The sequence below is a fragment of the Polypterus senegalus genome, chromosome 4, assembly GCF_016835505.1.
Source record: "Polypterus senegalus isolate Bchr_013 chromosome 4, ASM1683550v1, whole genome shotgun sequence".
NCBI lineage: Eukaryota > Metazoa > Chordata > Cladistia > Polypteriformes > Polypteridae > Polypterus > Polypterus senegalus.
The window spans coordinates 190,810,099-190,831,019 of NC_053157.1; the positions used below are offsets into that span (position 1 = coordinate 190,810,099).

The window sequence follows — 20,921 nt, forward strand, 5'->3', positions numbered from 1 at the left end:
TAAACAAACAGTGATTCAGAAATGTACTTCTATGAGATTTTATTACAAAGATAAGCGAATATCGCCCAAAACAGTAGATGAGGTTCTCTGGAATCCAAGGAGCCAAGCCTGCGTGTAATGTTTGTCACTATACCCCTATCCATTTAGCATTATTAGGGTCATCCAAAAAAAAAGCTGTATGAAGCTATTATGTGGGCTTGTCACCTGCAAAGTTATGAAAGAGACAGTATAGTGCTGAGCCAGTCTCCTTATTAAACCTTGAGTGTAAAATTACCTTTTGGAATATGGAATCTCTGTTGACTTTAGGATGTTATAATAAAAGTGAACATATAACTTTTATGTGAGGTTAAAACTACCAGCTAAATACAACATGACTCATAAGACTGGCTCTGAAATCAGTATTTTCAATCAAGGTTGGTATGTCTTCTAAAAGCATTACTCCAATGGACAGAGCACAGGTTAGTCTAATGTTACCCACAATAACCCAGAGAACTACCAGGCAGTTGCAAGTTTTTTCCAAGTAGGCAAAACATTAAACTCTGTGTTTCATATCCTGTATTAACCAGATAGTTATCCTTGAATCTGTGTAGGCTTTATTTGGTAGATATGGTTTATTCAAATGTCTCCTGCAGATTAAGTTAAAGTAGATTGGTGAGTACATATGAGTGTGAATGTGAAGTACTAGTGTACAATCCAGAGATTGCACTTGTCTTGAAGTTAATGCTGTTGGAATAAGATTAACCACTGGTAATATAAAAGATGGGCTCAGAGAACAGAAGTAAAAATCTTATCATTTCTCTATGATGCCACCCAAGTGATGTTTGCCTAATGAAAAGTTGAAAGTCTACAGCACATTACACAACACCAGTGAACACAGCACCTTACACCTCACATATTAACATGGTCTGGCTTCTGCACTTCTGGATACTTTTTGCAAAGAAAAGACAATGGGCATGTGGACATTTCAACACCTTCATGGTTCTCTGCGCTCCTTAATTTCTGTACATGAGGAGACCCAATCATCTAGGACCACATTCGCTCTACTGTACATATTACAATGAAAGTTGCACTCAAAAATAATAGTAAACAACTGTTGGCAACTCACTGATATTAAAGAAAATGTATTTCTTACTAGGACTAGATGTTAAAATCCCTAATTTTTCAGCACAACAGTTGAAAGGAGAGGTCATCTTGAGTGGAATTAAATTTGCCACAGATTGCGTGGTGAAACCGATGCGACACATCTTCAGCTGTATGCCCCGACTTCATTGGGTGTTTCGGCCGCTTATCACAAGACACCCTCCGCTGGGGTTGGCCCACCCCTGGTTGATCAGACCCGGGTGTGTGTAGCATGGTGACACCACTCGATCAATTGGCAGCCCATGTTAAGTCCCTACGTTTCAGCCACAGCCAGTGACTGCTCCGTTCCGCTACAGTGGCAAGCTCTTTGATTGCCTTCCGTTGAGACTGCCCTCTGATCCCTACTTCTTTCAATAGCCTCGTGGTGGAACTGGCTACAAACCCTCTGCATCCCACCTCCACTAGCCACACTTTGACGTTCCACCCACACCCCTCTGCTTCAGCTGCTAAACTGGCATATCACAGCCTCTTCCGTTCGAATGCCTCATTGATAGCATCCTCCCATGGGACTGTCATCTCAACGATGAAGACACGCCGACAGGACTTGGACCAGAGCACAAGATCTGGACGCAGGTTAGTTGTCGCAATTTTGGGTGGGAAGGTGAGCCTCTGGTTGAGGTCCACTCGCAACTCCCAGTCCCGGGCTGGGTTCAATGGACCATTATCTGGGAGTAAAGGCTTGGTCCGCTGTTTCTCCCCATCCCGCATGAAGGTTGTTTTCCGTGGGATGATACTTTGCGCTTCTAGAGGCATGGCGTTAATGGTTACTCTCTTGTTCTCAATTTCGGCAGCCAAGCAACTCAGCACTTGGTTGTGGCGCCAGGTGTATCTTCCTTGAGTTAAGCTGGTCTTGCAACCCACCAGTATGTGTTTGAGGGTTGCTGGGATAGCGCACAGGGGACATGCTGGATCCTTTCCATGCCAAAGATGTAGGTTGGTTAGGGAAGGCAAGACGTCGTATGTGGCTCTGATGATGAAACTTAGTCTATTAGCCTCCAAGTAATTTTCCTCCTCTCCATACCATCCCACTTCATCCAGCAGTCTTGTTGGGCTTTGGAGACCGCCTTGGCCTTAAATATATAAACAACTAAATGTTAATTTTTCTACAGCTATATTGACATATACTGTATACTGTATATGACTCTAGTTATTTTGTAATGAATAAGATAAGAAAAATTGAAAACATAATCATTTTATGTATATTGACACAGAAATTAAAACTGAACAGTGCATAGTTTCGTTTCAGTAAGTATTTCCTTCTGTCTGTTTAACTACACATATGGCCTTGTTTTGGAATTGATGTGTGTAGAAAATCAAGTGATGTTTAACTACAAGATAAGTCAGTTAACTAAGCAAACTTGTAAAGACAACTTTCCATTGTAATGATATACTTGTACTACAGATGTCGCCATTGCAGTTTTTATAAGTTATATTATGATGCTACCCATTCTTGTTGAGCTATAATACTAAATGCTGAAAACAGATTTGAAAACCTACATGGCAGTAAAAGTGAAATGCTGGAAAATTAGCATAAGTTCTCTAAGACAAATTGAAAAATGACAGTCAAAACCCAGTCATATAGCTATTAGAGAAAAGCACTAAAAAGTCAATTTACTAAAATCATATTAATATGGCATCAAGCTATTTTTGTAGGAAACATCAAAAGGTATTTAACATTGTAAACTAATACAACATATTACTGTTATGAATTACAGAATGAAACATCTGACCTTGTGCTTTGTAATTTCCTGCCAGAAATAAAATGGATTATTTAATATATTTTACAGTCAGAGTTTCATTTTTTTTTTTTTTTACTGAAAGGCCATTTTACTAAAAAAGACTAAAAATGGACCCTTTCATTTACATTAGAATGTTCTATAGCAGTTTCCTCCCACAGTCCAAAGACATGCAGATTAAGTGCATTGGCGATTATAAATTGTCCCTAGTGTGTGCTTGGTGTGTGTATGTGTGTGTGTGCCCTGCGGTGGGCTGGCACCCTGCTCGGGGTTTGTTTCCTGCCTTGCACTCTCTGTTGACTGGGATTGGCTCCAGCAGACCCCCGTGACCCTGTAGTTAGGATATAGCGGGTTGGATAATGGATGAAGGAGGCACGGTGGTGCAGTGGGTAGCACTGCTGCTTGACAGTTAGGAGACCCGGGTTCGCTTCCTGGGTCCTCCCTGCGTGGAGTTTGTATGTTCTTTCCCTGTCTGCATGGGTTTCCTCCTGGTACTCCAGATTCCTCCCACAGTCCAAAGACATGCAGGTTAAGTGTATTGGCGATTCTAAATTGTGCTTGGTGTGGGTGTGTGTGTGTGCACGCCCTGCGGTGGGCTGGCACCCTGCCCGGGGTTTGATTCCTGACTTGCGCCCTGTGTTGGCTGGGATTGTCTCCAGCAGACCCCCGTGACCCTGTAGTTAGGATATAGAGGGTTGGATAATGGATAGATGGATGTTCTATAGTATTGTGTGAATTATAAGACTTTCTTGCATATAAAATGTAAAATATGCAACTATGTGTAATTTATACAATACTGTATTATACATGTACATATTATATACAGTATATTAAAGGCACGCAATCGATTATGGCATGAAGCAAAATTAGGTGATGCTAAAAGTGGGGTCAGAAATGAGGCCGCTGCTATTTTTAAATATACATAAACAGTAAGCAACAAGTTTGTTTAGTTTGCAGGGCATATAATCTAGAATTAGTTGAATCATTACAATGGAACTTGGACAGCATAAAGGTTTGGGCAGATCTGAGGCAAATTAAGCTTAATGTAAATTTAAGGAAGAAGTGAAAGAAAATATATAAAATGAATTAATACAGTAGATCCAGACAGTTACTTCAAAAGGAATTCAACAAGAACATCAAGACATATTTGGAATCTTCTTAAAATTTAGCACAAAAGTTATAAATGTGTACTTCATACAGAGAACCACAGACACACAAAATAAAGTAGAGTGATAGACAAAAGGACTTTAGTGACCTTCAAAACTCGACGACGTTATTTTATAGAAATGAAATGGAGAGGTTTAGGCTGAATGTAATTCTTGTAATTATAAAGGAAGGCAAACCTTGACACCTAATTTGATCTTGCAGAGTGTCTTCTGAGACAATTGCTCATACAGTAAGTAAATCAGAAGGAAAAATTTCAAGAAATGTTTTTCAGCAATGTTAAAATAAGAAAGGAAATTCCTTTTTTTATTGTAATGTAGTACATTACTCCAGGGGGGCATCACTAGCTTTAGCACTTACTAGGGGTTTATTCCCCCTCCTTGCCCACCTGCAATTATGCCATTAATCATGTTAGTTAGTTAGTATGTTAGATGGAAAAGTGTGAGTCTTAGGAGGGTCCATCCTTGAGTCATCCATGCTTATCAGAGTGGAAAGAAGGGGTTTAAGATCATGGGATGGGGTGGGAGATGGGGAACTCTTAAGGAAACCCCCACCAGCTGTAATACCGACTGTATTACACATGACTATTTTGTTTAAAACTATAAAGCTTTTCAAAAGAATCATAAAAACAGAATGCAGCCAACTGGAGAAAGCAAAAACGCAAATCTGCTTTTATAAAAGATGGTAATGAGTAAGATGCCGATAAATGAATGGAGTCAGTTATACTGTGTCAGCTAAAGTACAGACTTTCTTTTATGGGTGCATTTTAATCCAAGCATTGCATAAGAAATGATAATGTTTTTCTATTTTTTTCAGACACTCTAGCCAGAGGAGATGTCAAACTCTTCAGAATGGTTTAACAGTAGCAGTTCATCTTTATTCACTGACCTGCAACCTTGCGTATGTTTGAGGAGCACCATTTCAAAAATACTTCTGTATTCTTTCATTGTAATAGTCATATTCTGCACAGTGACAGGCAATTTGCTGGTAGTCCTGGCCATTATTTATTTCAAACAGCTACAGTCACCAACAAATTCTTTTGTCCTTTCCCTGGCCATTGCAGATTTCCTGGTTGGTCTGATAGTGATGCCATACAGCATGATTAGAACTATTGAACAGTGTTGGTATTTTGGACCAACTTTCTGTGAGATCCATACAAGCCTTGATGTCATGCTATGCACAGCTTCAATTTTGCATCTGAGCTGCATAGCATTTGATCGCTATTATGCTGTGTGCAATCCTCTGGTCTACAGTTTCAAAATGTCTAGAAGGAGAGTTATAATTCTCATTATTACATGCTGGATTGTCCCACTCCTGATTTCGTTTGCTCCAATTATGCTGGGGCTTCAAAAGCTTGGAATAGAAAACAAAGTTCCAACAAACACCTGTTTCTTTTTTGTCAATAAGGTATACGCAGTCACTGCTTCGCTAGTCGCTTTCTACATACCCATGTTTATAATGCTTCTTGCCTACTGGAGCATCTACAGAGTAGCTAAACGACAAGTAATGCAAATAAATGCACTAGAGAACAAAAGGGCTCAACAGAGCTCAGATGTATGTAAGAGTAAAAAAGCAAAGGTGAAAATTTCTAAAAAGAGTGAGAAAAAGGCTGCTAAGACTCTTGGGGTCATAATTGGTGCATTTCTTATATTTTGGTTGCCTTTCTTTACACTAAACATCATTGATCCATTTTTGATGCAACAAACCGATATGGTTATTTGGGAGATTCTCTTGTGGCTTGGCTATGTGAACTCCTCCATGAACCCTTTTCTTTACGGCTTTTTCAATAAATCATTCAGAGCAGCTTTTTTAATCATCATTAGCTGGAAAATCTGTTTTCCTGGAGTGTCATCCAATGCTGATCTTTCAAGTGATAAAAATGAGGAAAACGAATGAACATCAAATTAAAGTAGTCTAAAGGTAGTTTATTTAGCCAGTTTAACAGTTTTATTTCATTGCCTTACTACTTTCATTAGAATATTAGGCCATTAGAACATTTGTGATAAAAACAGGCCATTCAGCCCAAAAAGCTCACAAAATCCTATCCTTTTGATTTCTCCAAAACAAAATCATGCTGCGCTTTGAATGTCCCTGAACTCCTACTCTCTAGCACACTGCTTGGTAAATACTGTATGTGTTTCATATTTTGCAATGGCTGTTTTTTGAGGCCATCATTATTAACTAATGCGATAAGAATACTTGTTCTTTGTACATTTCTTTTTAGGAAACCTGTTTTTCATATAATAAAATGCATACTCATGCAGTTCGATGTATTTAATATCCTTTTTTTATTTTGCCAATTAAAGATTTGATGAAAAATGTATATTTACATCCTGGATTCATATTTAGTTGCATCTATGAGTATGTTAACAAAGGATTTTCCTCATACAAAACTGTTTTCAAAAGAACAAGCAGTGTTGTTAGTTATATCAAAAGACCTAATACTTGATGTGAATGCTGTTGTACAGAGGTGCATGGTATTCTGATAACACAAAACAGCTTAGCAGTCTCTATTTTCTGAAACAGAACAGGTTTTTTTTTTTTTTTTAATTATTTCAGTTCTAGTTGCAGGCTTTCAAACAAAACCCAGTAATGAAATTAGGGCAGGTTTATTTTAGCCTATAATAGAGTTTCACTAACTCAATCACAATGACACCTTGGGCATTGGTTCAAACAATTTCAGTATTAGAGGTTATTTTTTTACTTGTGCTTGACATTCCTTTGTAGTTAAATTGGTTACTTATGGTCTCAGTTCACAAACCCGCACATATCCAACAGAGAATTCTCTACATGCTGCACAAAAAATGTACAAGGTGTCACATCCATCGATCCAACCGTTCATTTTCAGAACTTGCTTCTTATTTTACAAGATTATAGGTAGTTTTATGCTGTTCCAGTGTGACAGTCCAACACAGCAGTCAACCCTGTATTTGACTCAGAGTCCACTGCATAAGAACATAGGAAATTTGAATAATGAGAGGAGACCAGTTAGACCATCAAGTTTGTTTAGCTAATAGCTAAGCTGTCCCAATATCTCTCCTAGATACTTCCTGAATTATGTCAAGGTTTCTGATTCAACTACATGTCTTGTTAGTTTGTTTCAGATTCCCACAACTCTTTGAGTAAAGAGTGCTTCTTAACTCCAGTCTTAAATACATTTCCCCTTATTTTCCATCTATCCATCCATTATCCAACCCACAATAACCTAACTACAGGGTCACGGGGATATGCTGGAGCCAATCCCAGCCAACACAGGGTGCAAGGCAGGAAACAAAACCCGGGTGGGGCGCCAGCCCACTGCAGGGCACATACACTCACACCAAGCACACACTAGGGACAATTTGGAATCACCAATGCACCTTAACTGCTTGTCTTTGGACTGTGGAAGGAAACCGGAGCATCCGGAGGAAACCCACGAAGACAGACATGGGGAGAACCCACTACACCACCGTGCCGCCCACTTGTATACTTGAGTATGTGATTCATTGTTTAGTTGATAGAAATGCTGGACCTACTTTATCAATGCCTTTGAGAATTTTGAACAACTGGATTAGGTCTCCTTGCAGGGAGAGTTTAACCATGTGCAGATACACACTTCCTTAGAACAGGCCAACTTGGCAAGATATTCTCATGGCGTTCATTGAATTTCATTTGAATTTCCCCTTGGGATTAATCTATCTATCTATCTAATTAAGTATCTATCTATTGTGCCATTTTTACATGATGTATATGTTTCTTAACAGTCCTGTCCCATCCCACCCTTCAGAAATGACCCTCTATCTGCCGTAGTCAGGTGTTATGTGGACATCCCCTTGGCCCGGTCCAGCCCTTCTTGTCCTCAACAATGAGGACCCTGTAACCTGTAGTGGGAATTGCACCACATGGCCATACTGCCATAACTGACACTCCCTCACAATGCAGCTAATGTGCCTTATTTGGGACTCCATGAGAAACCAGTCATTTGATACAAAGTCACACTGGTGGTACACAAGGATTCTCTGATGACACAGTACTGGAGGAGTCCAGTCTTCATCTCAGGTCACTGAATAGTGTCCATGTCCTACAAACATATAGCAAAACACGAAACACCAGGGGCCTCATGTATAAACGGTGCGACGCACAGAAATGTTATGCGTAAGAACTTTTCCACGCTCAAATCGCGATGTATAAAACCTACACTTGGCGTAAAGCCACGCACTTTTCCACGGTACCTCATGCCTTGTCGACGCAAGTTCTCCGTCGGTTTTGCAAACTGGCGGCACCCAGCGTCAAAGCAATGGTACTGTTCTTGTGTGATTACTCATTATTTTCATGACGCGGCTTTATAAATACACAGAAACTAACCGCATATTGTTTATTAGTGTAATGCATCTGATTGTAATTAACTGTAACAATATAATGGTCCAGGGAACAGCCATAGTATTCCAAATACCATAACTGCTTTAGCGTTGTTACTCTCACTTCTCTTCTTCTTCTTCTTCTTTTTCTTTCAGCTCCTCCCGTTAGGAGTTGCCACAGCGGATCATCTTTTTCCATATTTCTCTCACTGCACACTCGGAGTATTTATATCACTGTATCTGAGTGTGAATCACAGCAGCAGCTGATCGGAAAGAGAATTATCGGTATACAGCATTAAGCACACGCTGTCTCTGCCACTGCAAAATGTTTTAAAGCCTTTCCTGTACGGACCTCGCGGTTCAGAAACAGTTTAATCCCAAGAACTTTAAATGCACTCAATCAATTGCTCCTTGTAGAACGGTTTGTACTTATAAGTACAATCACCCCACTGTAAACTTGCACTACAGTTATAATATCTCACAACCTGGGCCACTTTATAAAGCGCGTATTTACATATGATGACAATATCATTTTTAAGGTGAAATGCAGCAAAATATGTTTGTTAAATTATACACATAAAACTTTAACTTCATTTAAATAATCTATATTCTTCACTGGGAGTGTCGTGAAGGATAGAATAATTAAACATGTACTACAAAGATATTTCAATGTTCTTTAAACGTTTTGAAGAATCGGCGCTAAGCTTACAGATGGCTTAACGTCTATTACAGAGCTGATTGTATGGCGATCGGTTACTTGGGGGAAAGAAAAGCAAGGACTCTTGGGCGCACGTAATATATATTGAATATAAAACAGAAAGAGAAAATAACAACACAGCTAAAAACAACAAATTTCGACAAAAGATAATGCTTGTCATGAGCACGAGGCTCATGAAACACATGTTTAATAATGTGCTTTAGCTCCTATCATCATGAAAATGACATCACGTATACATCTCAGTATTTTAGTTATTCAGAGAGCTGTAATATCACAAATGTAATGGACTCTGTGTCCAGTTGGAGGAAGAGAGCCAGTTTAAGAAGCAAGTAGTGATTCACACACATAGATCACATACGAGTAGAAGATCAAATACAAAACAAAGCATTTAACGTGCTACTTTAATTACGATGTAATTTTGAGAAACTGGTTAATTAAACGATTTTAAGATGAAGTTTATAATGTTCTACTAAATGACAAAATAAACTACGTGATTAAAGTGGAAAATTCGAGATTAAAGTTGACATTTCGTGCTTTTTCCCCACCGTGTGCCTTTTTCTCTGTACCCTAATAAACTTTCATATGACACTCAGACAGTGGGCTTACAACTCTTCTTTTCACGGCAACTTTGATATGTGACTTCTTTTTATTTCCGCACTGTGCGATTTTGTGAATGTGAGCTTTCAAGTTTCTCCAACACGCTATGTCACTCGATCAACTTCATTTTGTTGATTATACCACGGTTTATTTGAACAAATAGTATGTTTTTCCTTTGCCTCCACTTGGTATTCGCTGAAATTCTTATATTTTCCCGTCAGGACTCTAAAGACTTGGACATTTGTCCTTTTGCATAGATACTGGGAGCACCACACACCCCTTTCCAACAACACCATGACCCCCAAAGCTCTCTCAATCCATCTACTGACTTCATAGGAAGACTAACCAATGACATGAATGTTGCTGCCAAGGTAAGTAAACCTTTTGACGCAATCAACACTTTCTCTGCAAACAGGCACACTGCTGATGGCTGTGCCCAAGAGGTTATTAAAGGCCTGGATCTTGGTTTTTATTCCAGACACTCACAACCTCAACCACTCAGACACCTCACTCAGTCTCTTGAGTGCCCTGATCAGTGTCTCGATTGACTCTGTGAAGATCAAAGCATCACTGGGAGTGTCAACATCAAAAACAGATGCCGCCCAGCCGCTGGACCCTACAACCCTGCCCACCACCCAGTCTATGCAAGTATTGAGCAGAGCAGGAGCAAGAACACACCCCTGATGAACCACAGAATCAACTCTGAACAGCATTCACAGTACCACCGGCCATGAGATCAAGCAAATTCAGGAGGATCCCACGAAGTTTCATGAGTCAAATGCTTTACGAAAATTGACAAAGGCTGCAAAGAAACTCGGCTGAAATTCGTGTTTGCGCTCAATGAAAACCTTCAGTGCCAAGATAACGTTTTATGGTAGACTTCTTAGGCATAAATCCAGACTGCTTCAGTCACTGATAGGTAAGCAAGTGATCATGGATCCTATTGAGGATGACTCTAGCAAGGATCTAAACAATTTACTTCTGTAAACAATAAAAAGTGTAACCCTTACTTAACAGCTTTCTAAAAGCCTAGCCATGATATTGATTGATATACAGATAAAATAAACATCTGAACTTACATATCTTATGTGCACCTGTGGTATACTGGCACACTCAGGTGAGAGGGACAGATAAAACACTCCTGGGCAGTCAAAGATGCAAGCTTATTTGTAAAGGGAAAGTTAGGCAGCTGTTTTTATTTTAAACTTAATCCAAGAATGGATGGAAAAAGTGAAATGATATAATAAGGAGTTTGTAGAGTAGTAAAGAGAAAAAGATCAGCAGAAGCACTCCAGATGGTTGGAATTCAAATTAATTTTTATTGCCTTGTGTACACAGTACAATGAGAGAGTAGTTGGAGAAAAATAACAATAAATAAAGCACCAAACATTAAATATAATATTTGACTATTAATCTTCAGTATGAATAAGAATCATGGTTCAGGACTGTGGATGTTGTGTCCTGGGCAGAAGGGACACGTGTGCAAGTAATATTCTGAGCTGATTTTACTGCCACCTGTACTGCTTTGCTGTCCTAAGCTTTGCAGATCCTACACATGTTGGTTGGACATAAAACTAAGAATTTCACTGTACAACGCAACTATTACTACTACTGCTACTATTACAAAGATAAATTGCAGCCAGTGAGGACAGACTCCATTGTCCACCAGTTCAAGTCAGTAAGGAATTTACAGCAACACTCAACTTTCCTTAAAAATTAAAGGCATCAGTTTGCCTTCTTTACTATAGCTGAGATATATCAGTAATGACAACTTAATGAAATTTAAAGCTGCTGTCCAACTTCACATCCTCCCTTTCAATGCAGATGAGACCGTGGTCTGCCTGAATGCTGCTTCTTGAAGTTAATGACCAGTGGTTTGGCTAACACTAAAAGAGAGGCTATTATCCTGGCATCATTAGGTCAAATGACATATCCCTTCTCTATAAACCACTGTTGTTAGTGATCAGGCCTGCAATGGTGGCCTCTTCATAAAATTTAAGGAATAAGAGCAGGTACTGTTTGCCTTGTATCAGAAGCAATGAAACCAATAATTTCAGTGGCCTCCCTTATAACTAAAAGAATAAAAGTAAACACATCTATCAACAGTCGTGCGATATTTGAAAACTGTGTTTGTAGCCAGGAATGCACAGCAGAGTTGTTTTATAAGATAATATTGACACACTGTTAACAAAATAGCAATTCATCACAATTTGTCAAAAAATGCTCAGTAAATAAAAAGTAATCACAGAAAAATACATATTTATCATTTTAATGACAAAGTGCTAAGTGTCTTGCATGGCTAATATTAGAAAGAATATTTAAGTGCAGTTTGCGTTTGGTCATTCCCTAGTTAGTTTACTACTTAATGCTCTTTCAAAAATGATAGATTTTCTATTAATTACCTTATAAATATTCAGCTAGCAAGAGATTCCAAATCGTGCAAGAGTTGCGGCCACAATAAAGAGCTGTCAAAGACGCCAACCTTGGCCATCAAAAGGAAAAAAGCTATGCTGGCAAATACGGAGTTCCTATGCAAGCCAGCTTGAGAAGACAAAGGCCTTCAGGAGGCTATTCAGTGGGTTCACCACAATGAGAGAAAGTCCTTTGGGGGTTCGTAGGAAGCCAGAATTCCAATGCATTAATAAAAGGCAGAAAGCTGTTCCTTATAGAAGAGGTTTGGATGTTTCTACCTTCTGTTGAGAGCAGGAAGCTATTAGTTGTAAAGGTTACTTAATTAAGAGGACTTGGATGTTTCTAGGGGTTAGAAGGCCACTTACTATTAATGAGTAAGTATAGGCATTATCTCAAAGGAAAGGTCAACAAGTGAATGGTGTGGCAATAGGACCAAAATCATAACATGCAAATTGAAAATCAAGCAGAAGAGTCCAGTATTCACATTGGTAAGATGATGGAAATCAAGCAGTGACAATGCTTCAGATTCTTGTGTTCTGATCGTTAACTGTGTAGAGTGTTTTTCCTACACCTACACCCTTGTTCTTTTCCAATTACATAACATAACATTCTTAAACTCCCATAATCGAATTCAAGTTTACTGGGGTCAGCACTTATGACAGCAGGTTAGTAACAAAACCAGACAGGATGTAAGTGTGGATGTGTTCATATCAGAAAGTACATTTTAAAAAATCTTGTTAGCCCTCACTTCTATTCCATCCATTATTAACAAACTTGTTTAATCCAAACAGTGGTTGCCAGTTCTGACAGGATTGGTCAGGAATCAGCCCAAAATGGGGACACCTTCAGTTCTAGCAGGGGTGGAAGTAACGAATTACAACTATTCATGTTACTGTAATTAAGTCGTTTTTTTGGGTACTTATACTTTTATGAGTATATTTTAAAATCTGCAATTTTACTTGTACTTAAGTACGAATTAAAGTAAGGAATCTACTTCCCTACTATTAAAATGACAATTCATTCCTGAGTACGCCAACAATTTGAATTAATATTCAAACTGTTGATGGCATTTCGGCAGCCAATAAAAGTATCTGATGGCAAATGGACCAATGACCAATGTTTGTTTGCAGTGGTCTGGTAAAAGTTCATACTACAGGCAAAACTCCTGTTTAATCTTTATTTGTTTAGAACACAAATTTCTTGAATTTGATCCATTCATATACTTCATCAGTAATGTAAAAATATTTGTAGTAGCTGTTTTCTACATGGTTCTCCGATTTGATTCAGTGGTTTCTGATAATTCATTAAATATCAATAGCTAAAAAGTAACTAGTAGTCTGAGTAGTTTTTGAGAAGAGTACTTTGTACTTTTACTTAAGTACTTTTTTAACACTAGTACTTTTACTTGTAATTGATTATTATTTCATCAATATAACAGTATCTGTACTTAAGTACACTTTTTCAGTACTCTTTCTAGCACTATATGTGCTGGTGCCCATCAGAACCAATTGCTTAGCCCACTGCTGATAAAGGGTCAGTGAAAGCATTAAACCATCCATCCATCCATTTTCTAACCCGCTGAATCCGAACACAGGGTCACGGGGGTCTGCTGGAGCCAATCCCAGCCAACACAGGGCACAAGGCAGGAACCAATCCTGGGCAGGGTGCCAACCCACCGCAGGACACACACAAACACACCCACACACCAAGCACACACTAGGGCCAATTTAGAATCGCCAATCCACCTAACCTGCATGTCTTTGGATTGTGGGAGGAAACCGGAGCGCCAAGCATTAAACCCCTTTTCAAAAAATAACAAATCATATTTTCAATCATATATCAATATTTAGTCACAAAAATGTAAAAAAAGCCAAAAACAATAACAAAATGTAAAAAAAGTTTACTCAACAGGGGCAAGCCCAAAGATTATCAAAATCAAAACTAAAGCACAAAACTTGCACAGTCCACTAATTTACATTGATATTTATTCACTTAGCAGACATTTGTATCCAAAGCGACTTACAAAAGAGATCAACATATTCAAGTAAATGTCAGTTTTGGCAACTGTTTTGAAACAAGTACTACAGGACAAGGTTAAAAAATTGATCATCACAAGTGAAGAACTCTGAACCAAACAGAACACAAACTAATTAATCTTTCCTTAGTTACATGAACCTATCAAAGCCATTATCAGTTCGAAAGATATTTAAAGAACAAAAGAGTCTTCAAACACTTCTTAAACACATTAAGGGTGTCGGCCATTTGGATGGAGATGGGCAGCCTCATTCCACCAGCTGGGTGCTACACATGAAAAGAGTTTGGATTGAAATTTCATACCACACACTGGTAGCATCACCAGATGATGTTCAGACATGAGTGGGCCAGAAGGAGCATAGGACCTCATTAGTGTCTCCATATACATAGGTGTTGACTCATTGACTACTCAGTAGGCAAACATCAAGCACATGAGATTAATGTGTGCTGCTATGGGGAGCCAGTGCACCTAAAAGAGGAGTTACATGTGCCGATCTTGGTTGATTGAATACAGTCCAAAGGAGTACTGAACAAACATGAACAAGAGTCAATGCCACAGTGGCCAGCGTATGTGGTGCCGCTCCTTTAAAAGATGGATTTAAATTTATTACAGTTACAGGGTCATGGGGCCTCACCATCTTGGGTTCAATATATAAAAACAAGGACAATATCTACAAAAATACTACATCAATAAAAAGCAAGACAAAAACAAATCAATATTCATTTAGAAATAATCGAATCTAAACATAAAGGAAGCACAAGTTCAAAAAACATTTATAGAACAAAACATATTAAATAAAAACAAAATGAAACCCTGGCTATAGAATAATATGATGCTAGGCTAGATAGCAAGAATACCTGAGTAGTAACTAGTAGAAAAAAAAAAGTTAAAACTGAAAAAGCTAGTCAAAACCCAGAAATAATCCACACTGTTACTGAAGCCAAATTGTGGGACAAAAACAATGTCAAAAATTCAGCAAAAAGTCAACAATCAGAGAAGATTAAACAATTGTTAATGAAGTAAATAAATGGGTTGTTTTGAATTTGCAAACTCAGATAAGGAAGTGCTTCCAAATGAAACCTTTTAACAAAGTTGTGTTGTTCACCAAAGGTCACAACCTCTGAGGACACACCCCCTAACAACAAAACAGGATGCCCAAATGATGGGAATTCATGATGGTGGTGATTATGAGTAAGCAAAAACAGTAGCAAATGAGGTACAAGACAAACAACAAAAACAAAAGTAACCTTTATATAAAAAAATCACTGTCAGATTCAGAGAAACCATAAATATCAGATAAAAAATAATGTCACATTCAGATTCTAGGACTAAAGAAACCCCCAAAATGAGTGCTAGAACATAACCTAACATAACAAATCTTAAATAATGAACCTATTCATAATATATGGCACAATAAACATACTGTGAAGACATACAGGAGCACCAAGTTTGTTGTGCACATCAGTTTTGACCAAGCTTGATTCCTTAATATTGCCTCCCTAACTACAAAAACATTGCAGTACCTCCATTTTTGTGGAAACTGAGGGCAGGCTGCACCCACAATCCTTACTGGGTTCTACACAGATGCCATCGATATCACTGTCTGGTTTAGGAACTGTGATGTGTCAGACCACATGACTCCACAATGGGTAGTAAAAACAGTAGAGATCATCTTTAGGATCTCTTTCTATCCTGCTCAGAACATTTACCTCAGGCACTGTTATAGTAGATGACCTTTTTGACCCTTTAATGGACTCTTTCCTCCCCTGCCATTTGGAAAGGTACCATATCATCTGGGCCAGTTCTGACAGACACTCTAACAGCTTCTTCCTCAAGCTTCCCTCCTGAATACGAATTTAAAACACTCCTCTTCCATACCTGTACCTGCATTATTGTAGTCACCACTTTGTTGTACTTACCAACCAGACACTATTCTATTAGTATTTACCTAATTATATACTGTATATCTATATAAATGCTGTTACTTCTCTGTTTGACATGTAACTTAAACACAACTATACAGTAATTATTTATTATTTGTTTTAAGACTCTTTTGTGTATTTATTGTACCATATTGCACAGCCTAATTGTAATATATGCTGTCTTGTGTACAGCATGTTATCCTGCAGTTTAGCTTTTTTTTAATAGAAGTAGTTTTGGGTAGACAGCCCATGTCTGATATGCATGGCTAATGTCAATAAAAATACATTTTGTTCCACTATATATGTATGGATTTAATGACAATAACGTTTATTTGCCTTGACTTGACATAATTTGGTCACTTGCAGCAGAAATGTTATGTGCTCCCCATGTCTGTGTTGATTTTCCACCAAGTTCTCCATCCTCCAAAATCTCCAAGTTCAAGCAGCCTAGGGTGACTGGAGACTGCAAATTGGCACATTGTGATTGTGAGTGTAGTTGTGTGCATCAGTGGGTCCTGCGATGTTCTGATGCCATATCCAGGGCTGGTTCCAGACATTTATCTGGTGCTGCTGGGGATGTATAATATATGTAATATATATATATATATATATATATATATATAAAATAAATGAACCACACGCCATGGCGTAGCGTAAAGGGACTTCGTCCGAGGTTCAATTCCCGTGAGGGGTGCAGTGGAGTGTGTACGCCTGATGAGCCCAAATAAGGGCAAAACACGTGTCGCGTACTCTTTGCATTATCTGACAGTAAACTATGTAACAAAATATATATATATTAGCCAACCCGTGGCGTAGCATACGCCGCATAATCAGGCCGGTTTTTTAATGATTTTTAAGCACAGGGAGAAAATGAACATTTGAAAAATCAGTAATGTAATAAATCAGCAAGAAAAGCAACATTGTAACAATGCACGGAACGAACCAACACACAATCGTCCATGACTGAAAACCCTCATCGCGCCTTCTCCTGCCAGATACCTGCTCATGTGTCCACCTCCAACTCGTCACTGGAGTCGCTGGCGTCTTTACACAGTCCAGATGCATCTGTGACTCACTGCTCTGTGCGGTTTTGGCTGATTTTCTATATATAATCCACCAAGACACTCGACCACGGTAGTCGTGAGGTGGGAGGGGGGTGTGCACAAAGGGTAGGGACACAATCAGTGGGAGCGTATGAGTCGCACTTAGTGGGAATTCCACGGTTTGCAGCCCGAATGGGGTTCAATGGCTTACCCACGCCTCTCTGCCTGGTAGACACACACTCAATCTCATGCATAATTATTAATTGAATGCTAAACACTTCTGGAAAGACACGGTTGTCTAAAACGGGTTGGTGTGAGAATACAACAGTAAGTGAATGAAAAGATGGAATTCTGGAGAGAGCAAAATACAACACAATAGTGAAGCCGCGGCATAACAAACGCCGCATAATTATTTATTGATGGTTGAACACTTCTGGAAAGACACAGTTGTCTAAAAAGGGAGGGTTTCAGGATACAACAGAAAGTGAATGAAAAGATGGGACTCTGGAGAGAGCAACATATAATTGTCCGTGAGTGAAGAAGACGCATGTTTGTCGCGGATGCGAATTGCTGTATGTAGCGTGTAAAAAAGTTTGCTATGGTGCACGCGGTCATGCGTCGTAACCGAAAACTCGGTTTTTAAAGACTGCTTACTTTATTGTGTTTTAACCTCAGTTGGAAAGGATTGTTTTAAGGATCCCATGGGATACCCCTCACAAACCGTTTTACACGCTGCATATGGCGATTCATCTCCACGAGAAACTTGCCTCTATGAACAGTCAACGTGGCTTGGAGGTGCCAGGAGTTGGTGGGCATGGCTCCATCTTGCGTGCGCCATAGGTGTCTTACTTGTCAGTGGCTCAGTGAATCCACGCCCCTTCCGGCGTGCTTTCCATGGTTGTCTTGCCTTAGTGAATTATATATATAGATTGTGGTGGGCTGGTGCCCTGCCTGGGGTTTGTTTCCTGCCTTGCGCCCTGTGTTGGCTGAGATTGGCTCCAGCAGACCCCCTTGACCCTGTAGTTAGGATATAGCGGGTTGGATAATGGATAGATGGATATAATGTTAAATTATTCTATGCAGTGTGCTGATGTACCTAAGTGAGTAAAATGCAAGTTCATAATTAAGAACTACTATGTCTATACTATAAACTGTTCAATTGAATACTATGCAGACAGCACAGCAATTAAGTAAAACACAAATGCCGGTATAGTAGATAACTGAATGGAAACCACAAGAAAAAACAGTATTTATTTTACAACTAAAGTCTCATAGCTTTGAAATTTGGAATCAGCAGCTAATTATTCTAAACTAAGAAAAACCTTCTCAATGAGTACACTTGTTACAACAAGTGTACAACAAGTGCTTAGAACCATTCCAAAAAAAATAAAATAAATAAAAGTATAATGGAATAGGCAAGGTTTCTTCTTTAAAAAGATCAAGTTACTATTAAAATGTTGTTTATTGTAATCTGTCAGAGCAATTTGTATTGAGATATGGGGAATGGTTCGCTGCTTTGGAAAGAGTTGTCATTTTGTTGTCTGGGTGTTTTAAATATGAAGAAAAGCTAGGCTCCAGAATTAGAAGTGCTGGCTACTAATGGTGACCTTAGATCAGACATAACGATAAGCAAAAGGATTTTTCATGTTTAAAAGAAAACGAAGGGTTGACATCTTTAAGACTGTGGCAATCATATGCAAAGAAATGCCTTTTGAACTTTTATTCAAAATAAAAAAGTCATTGTCATGGTCACTTTGCCACTGAACAGACTTCTTTTATCACTGATACATTTAAAGGTTTTTAATTTTCAGGCCCCTTGTATATAATAGGGCACTCACAAGTTGACCTCTAAACCCAATAATGACCAACAAAAAATAAAAAAATATAACAAAATCTAAGGAATTTATTATACGGAAGGTTAAACACAACAGATTGGACACAAAGTATGATAGATAAAGAGATAAAAAAGACTTAATGCTTCATAGGACTTACCCATACATGTAACTACTGGTTAACTTATCCACAGCACTGCATCTTCACTCTATATGTTCCTTCCACCAATATGCTCTGTTTTTATTAGCTGGGCCCTTTCCAAATAAAACACCCTGCAGCTCATCAACCTAATGGCTAAAACAGCTTCCTATGCCTTCACTACTGATTTTTTTCTGAGCTGCGTAGAGTAACCATACTTTGGTGTTCGAAAAAAGAGAAACAAGTTAAGGGGTTTATTGACATTTGACACATGCTTTATTGTTTTTTTCTAAAGAAAACGTCTTACTAAGCTTTTAAAATACTTATTTCTCTTTTGTAAATGTAAAAATAAAAAAAAATTAAAAAAAATACACCTGTAGAGGTCTGGAGCCACTCAGATTCACATTGTCTTGAAGACAGTGATTTGTTTGTTTGTTTGGCAGGGACCCCAGGAACGCACCCAGCTTTGGCCCAACTCGCACCACTCACACACAAAGACATGAAACAACAGTACATTAGAACATTAGAACACTCTGACGAGAACAGGCCATTCAGCCCAACAAAGCTCGACAGTCCTATCCAAGAAAACATCAGGTCGAGTTTTGAAAGTCCCTAACGTCTTTACATGTCTACCACACTACTTGGTAGCTTATTCCCAGTGTCTATCGTTCTTTGTGTAAAGAAAAACTTCCTAATGTTTGTGTGAAATTTACCCTTAACAAGTTTCCAACTGTGTCCCCGTGTTCTTGATGAACTCATTTTAAAGTAACAGTCTTGATCCACTGTACTAATTCCCTTCATAATTTTAAACACTTCAATTAGTACATCAAACAGTATATAAATATAGCTGTATAAAGCTGTATATTAAACAGAACAAAAATATAAGCAACAGATAAACAGATAGCCTTCCTTTTCCCCAACAATGATATCAAATACCAAAACAACAATAAACACTCACGACAAAGTCCTTAACAAATAGATGAAATGGAATGGAGGAAAAAATGATGGTCCAGGGAACAGCTTTCTGTAAGTAATGTATCAGGCAGTCCTACAAGTAGTCCTGGGGCAGTGAGGGGTGATGAGATTTGGGAGCATTCTCTCCGATGAAACACATTGACCAGTCCATATTTACACAACAGGCAGTCACAAGATAGTCCATACATCCTTGAAGGTACAACGATTCTGGATGGAACTGATATTCCATAGGTGGTATTGTAGACAAGACAGACGGGTGAACACAAACACAAAAAATGGACTTCCTTTACTGTTTAGCCTGCTTCCATTTAAAGTTCCTGCTGGGCCTTTGTTACCCCAGCTGCTCCTGTGCCCTCTGCAGTTGTCCAATCAGGGAAATACCCTAAGGGCAGCTGGGAAAATGAGTCCTTTAATTTGTAGCACTGCTACAAAGCTGAATTTGAATTTTTTTAAATTGCAGAATGATTAGCTTTTGAGGATAAAATGAAGGAAGTGATATTCATTATAACTTAGGAGAAGTCTTCATTGATTGAAAAGAATGGTCAGGTTTAAGGAAGCACTTTTAAACATAATAAAACAAATGAGTATTATTCCCTTAGCCCATACATACACCCTTTTCATTCACTAGGCTTTTCACTGATGCATAACTGTTATAAAACACAAAAACTCCAATAGCTGCAATTTGAGCATTCTCTCCTCTCTGTTACCTGGTTTCACAGCCTAGCTGAGGAGCTCTCTCTCTTAATAGCAGTTTTGTGCTTTGTAGAGTGAATACAATCCTTCTTCACAGACCTGGAGCCTCATTTATAAAGCTTGTGTACGCACAAAAAGAGGCTTGAAGCAAACATTGGGATTTATAAATGAAAACTTG

At 38.6% G+C, this 20,921-nt stretch overlaps 1 protein-coding gene across 1 annotated transcript; it reads left to right on the forward strand.

The window, feature by feature from the left end:
• Positions 1-4,874: 4,874 nt before the first annotated feature.
• LOC120528647 (5-hydroxytryptamine receptor 4) lies at positions 4,875-6,113 on the forward strand. The gene has a single exon (XM_039752810.1). The coding sequence runs from the start codon at positions 4,875-4,877 to the stop codon at positions 5,934-5,936; it is 1,062 nt and encodes a 353-aa protein (XP_039608744.1). The 3' UTR covers positions 5,937-6,113.
• The last annotated feature ends 14,808 nt before the right edge of the window (positions 6,114-20,921 follow it).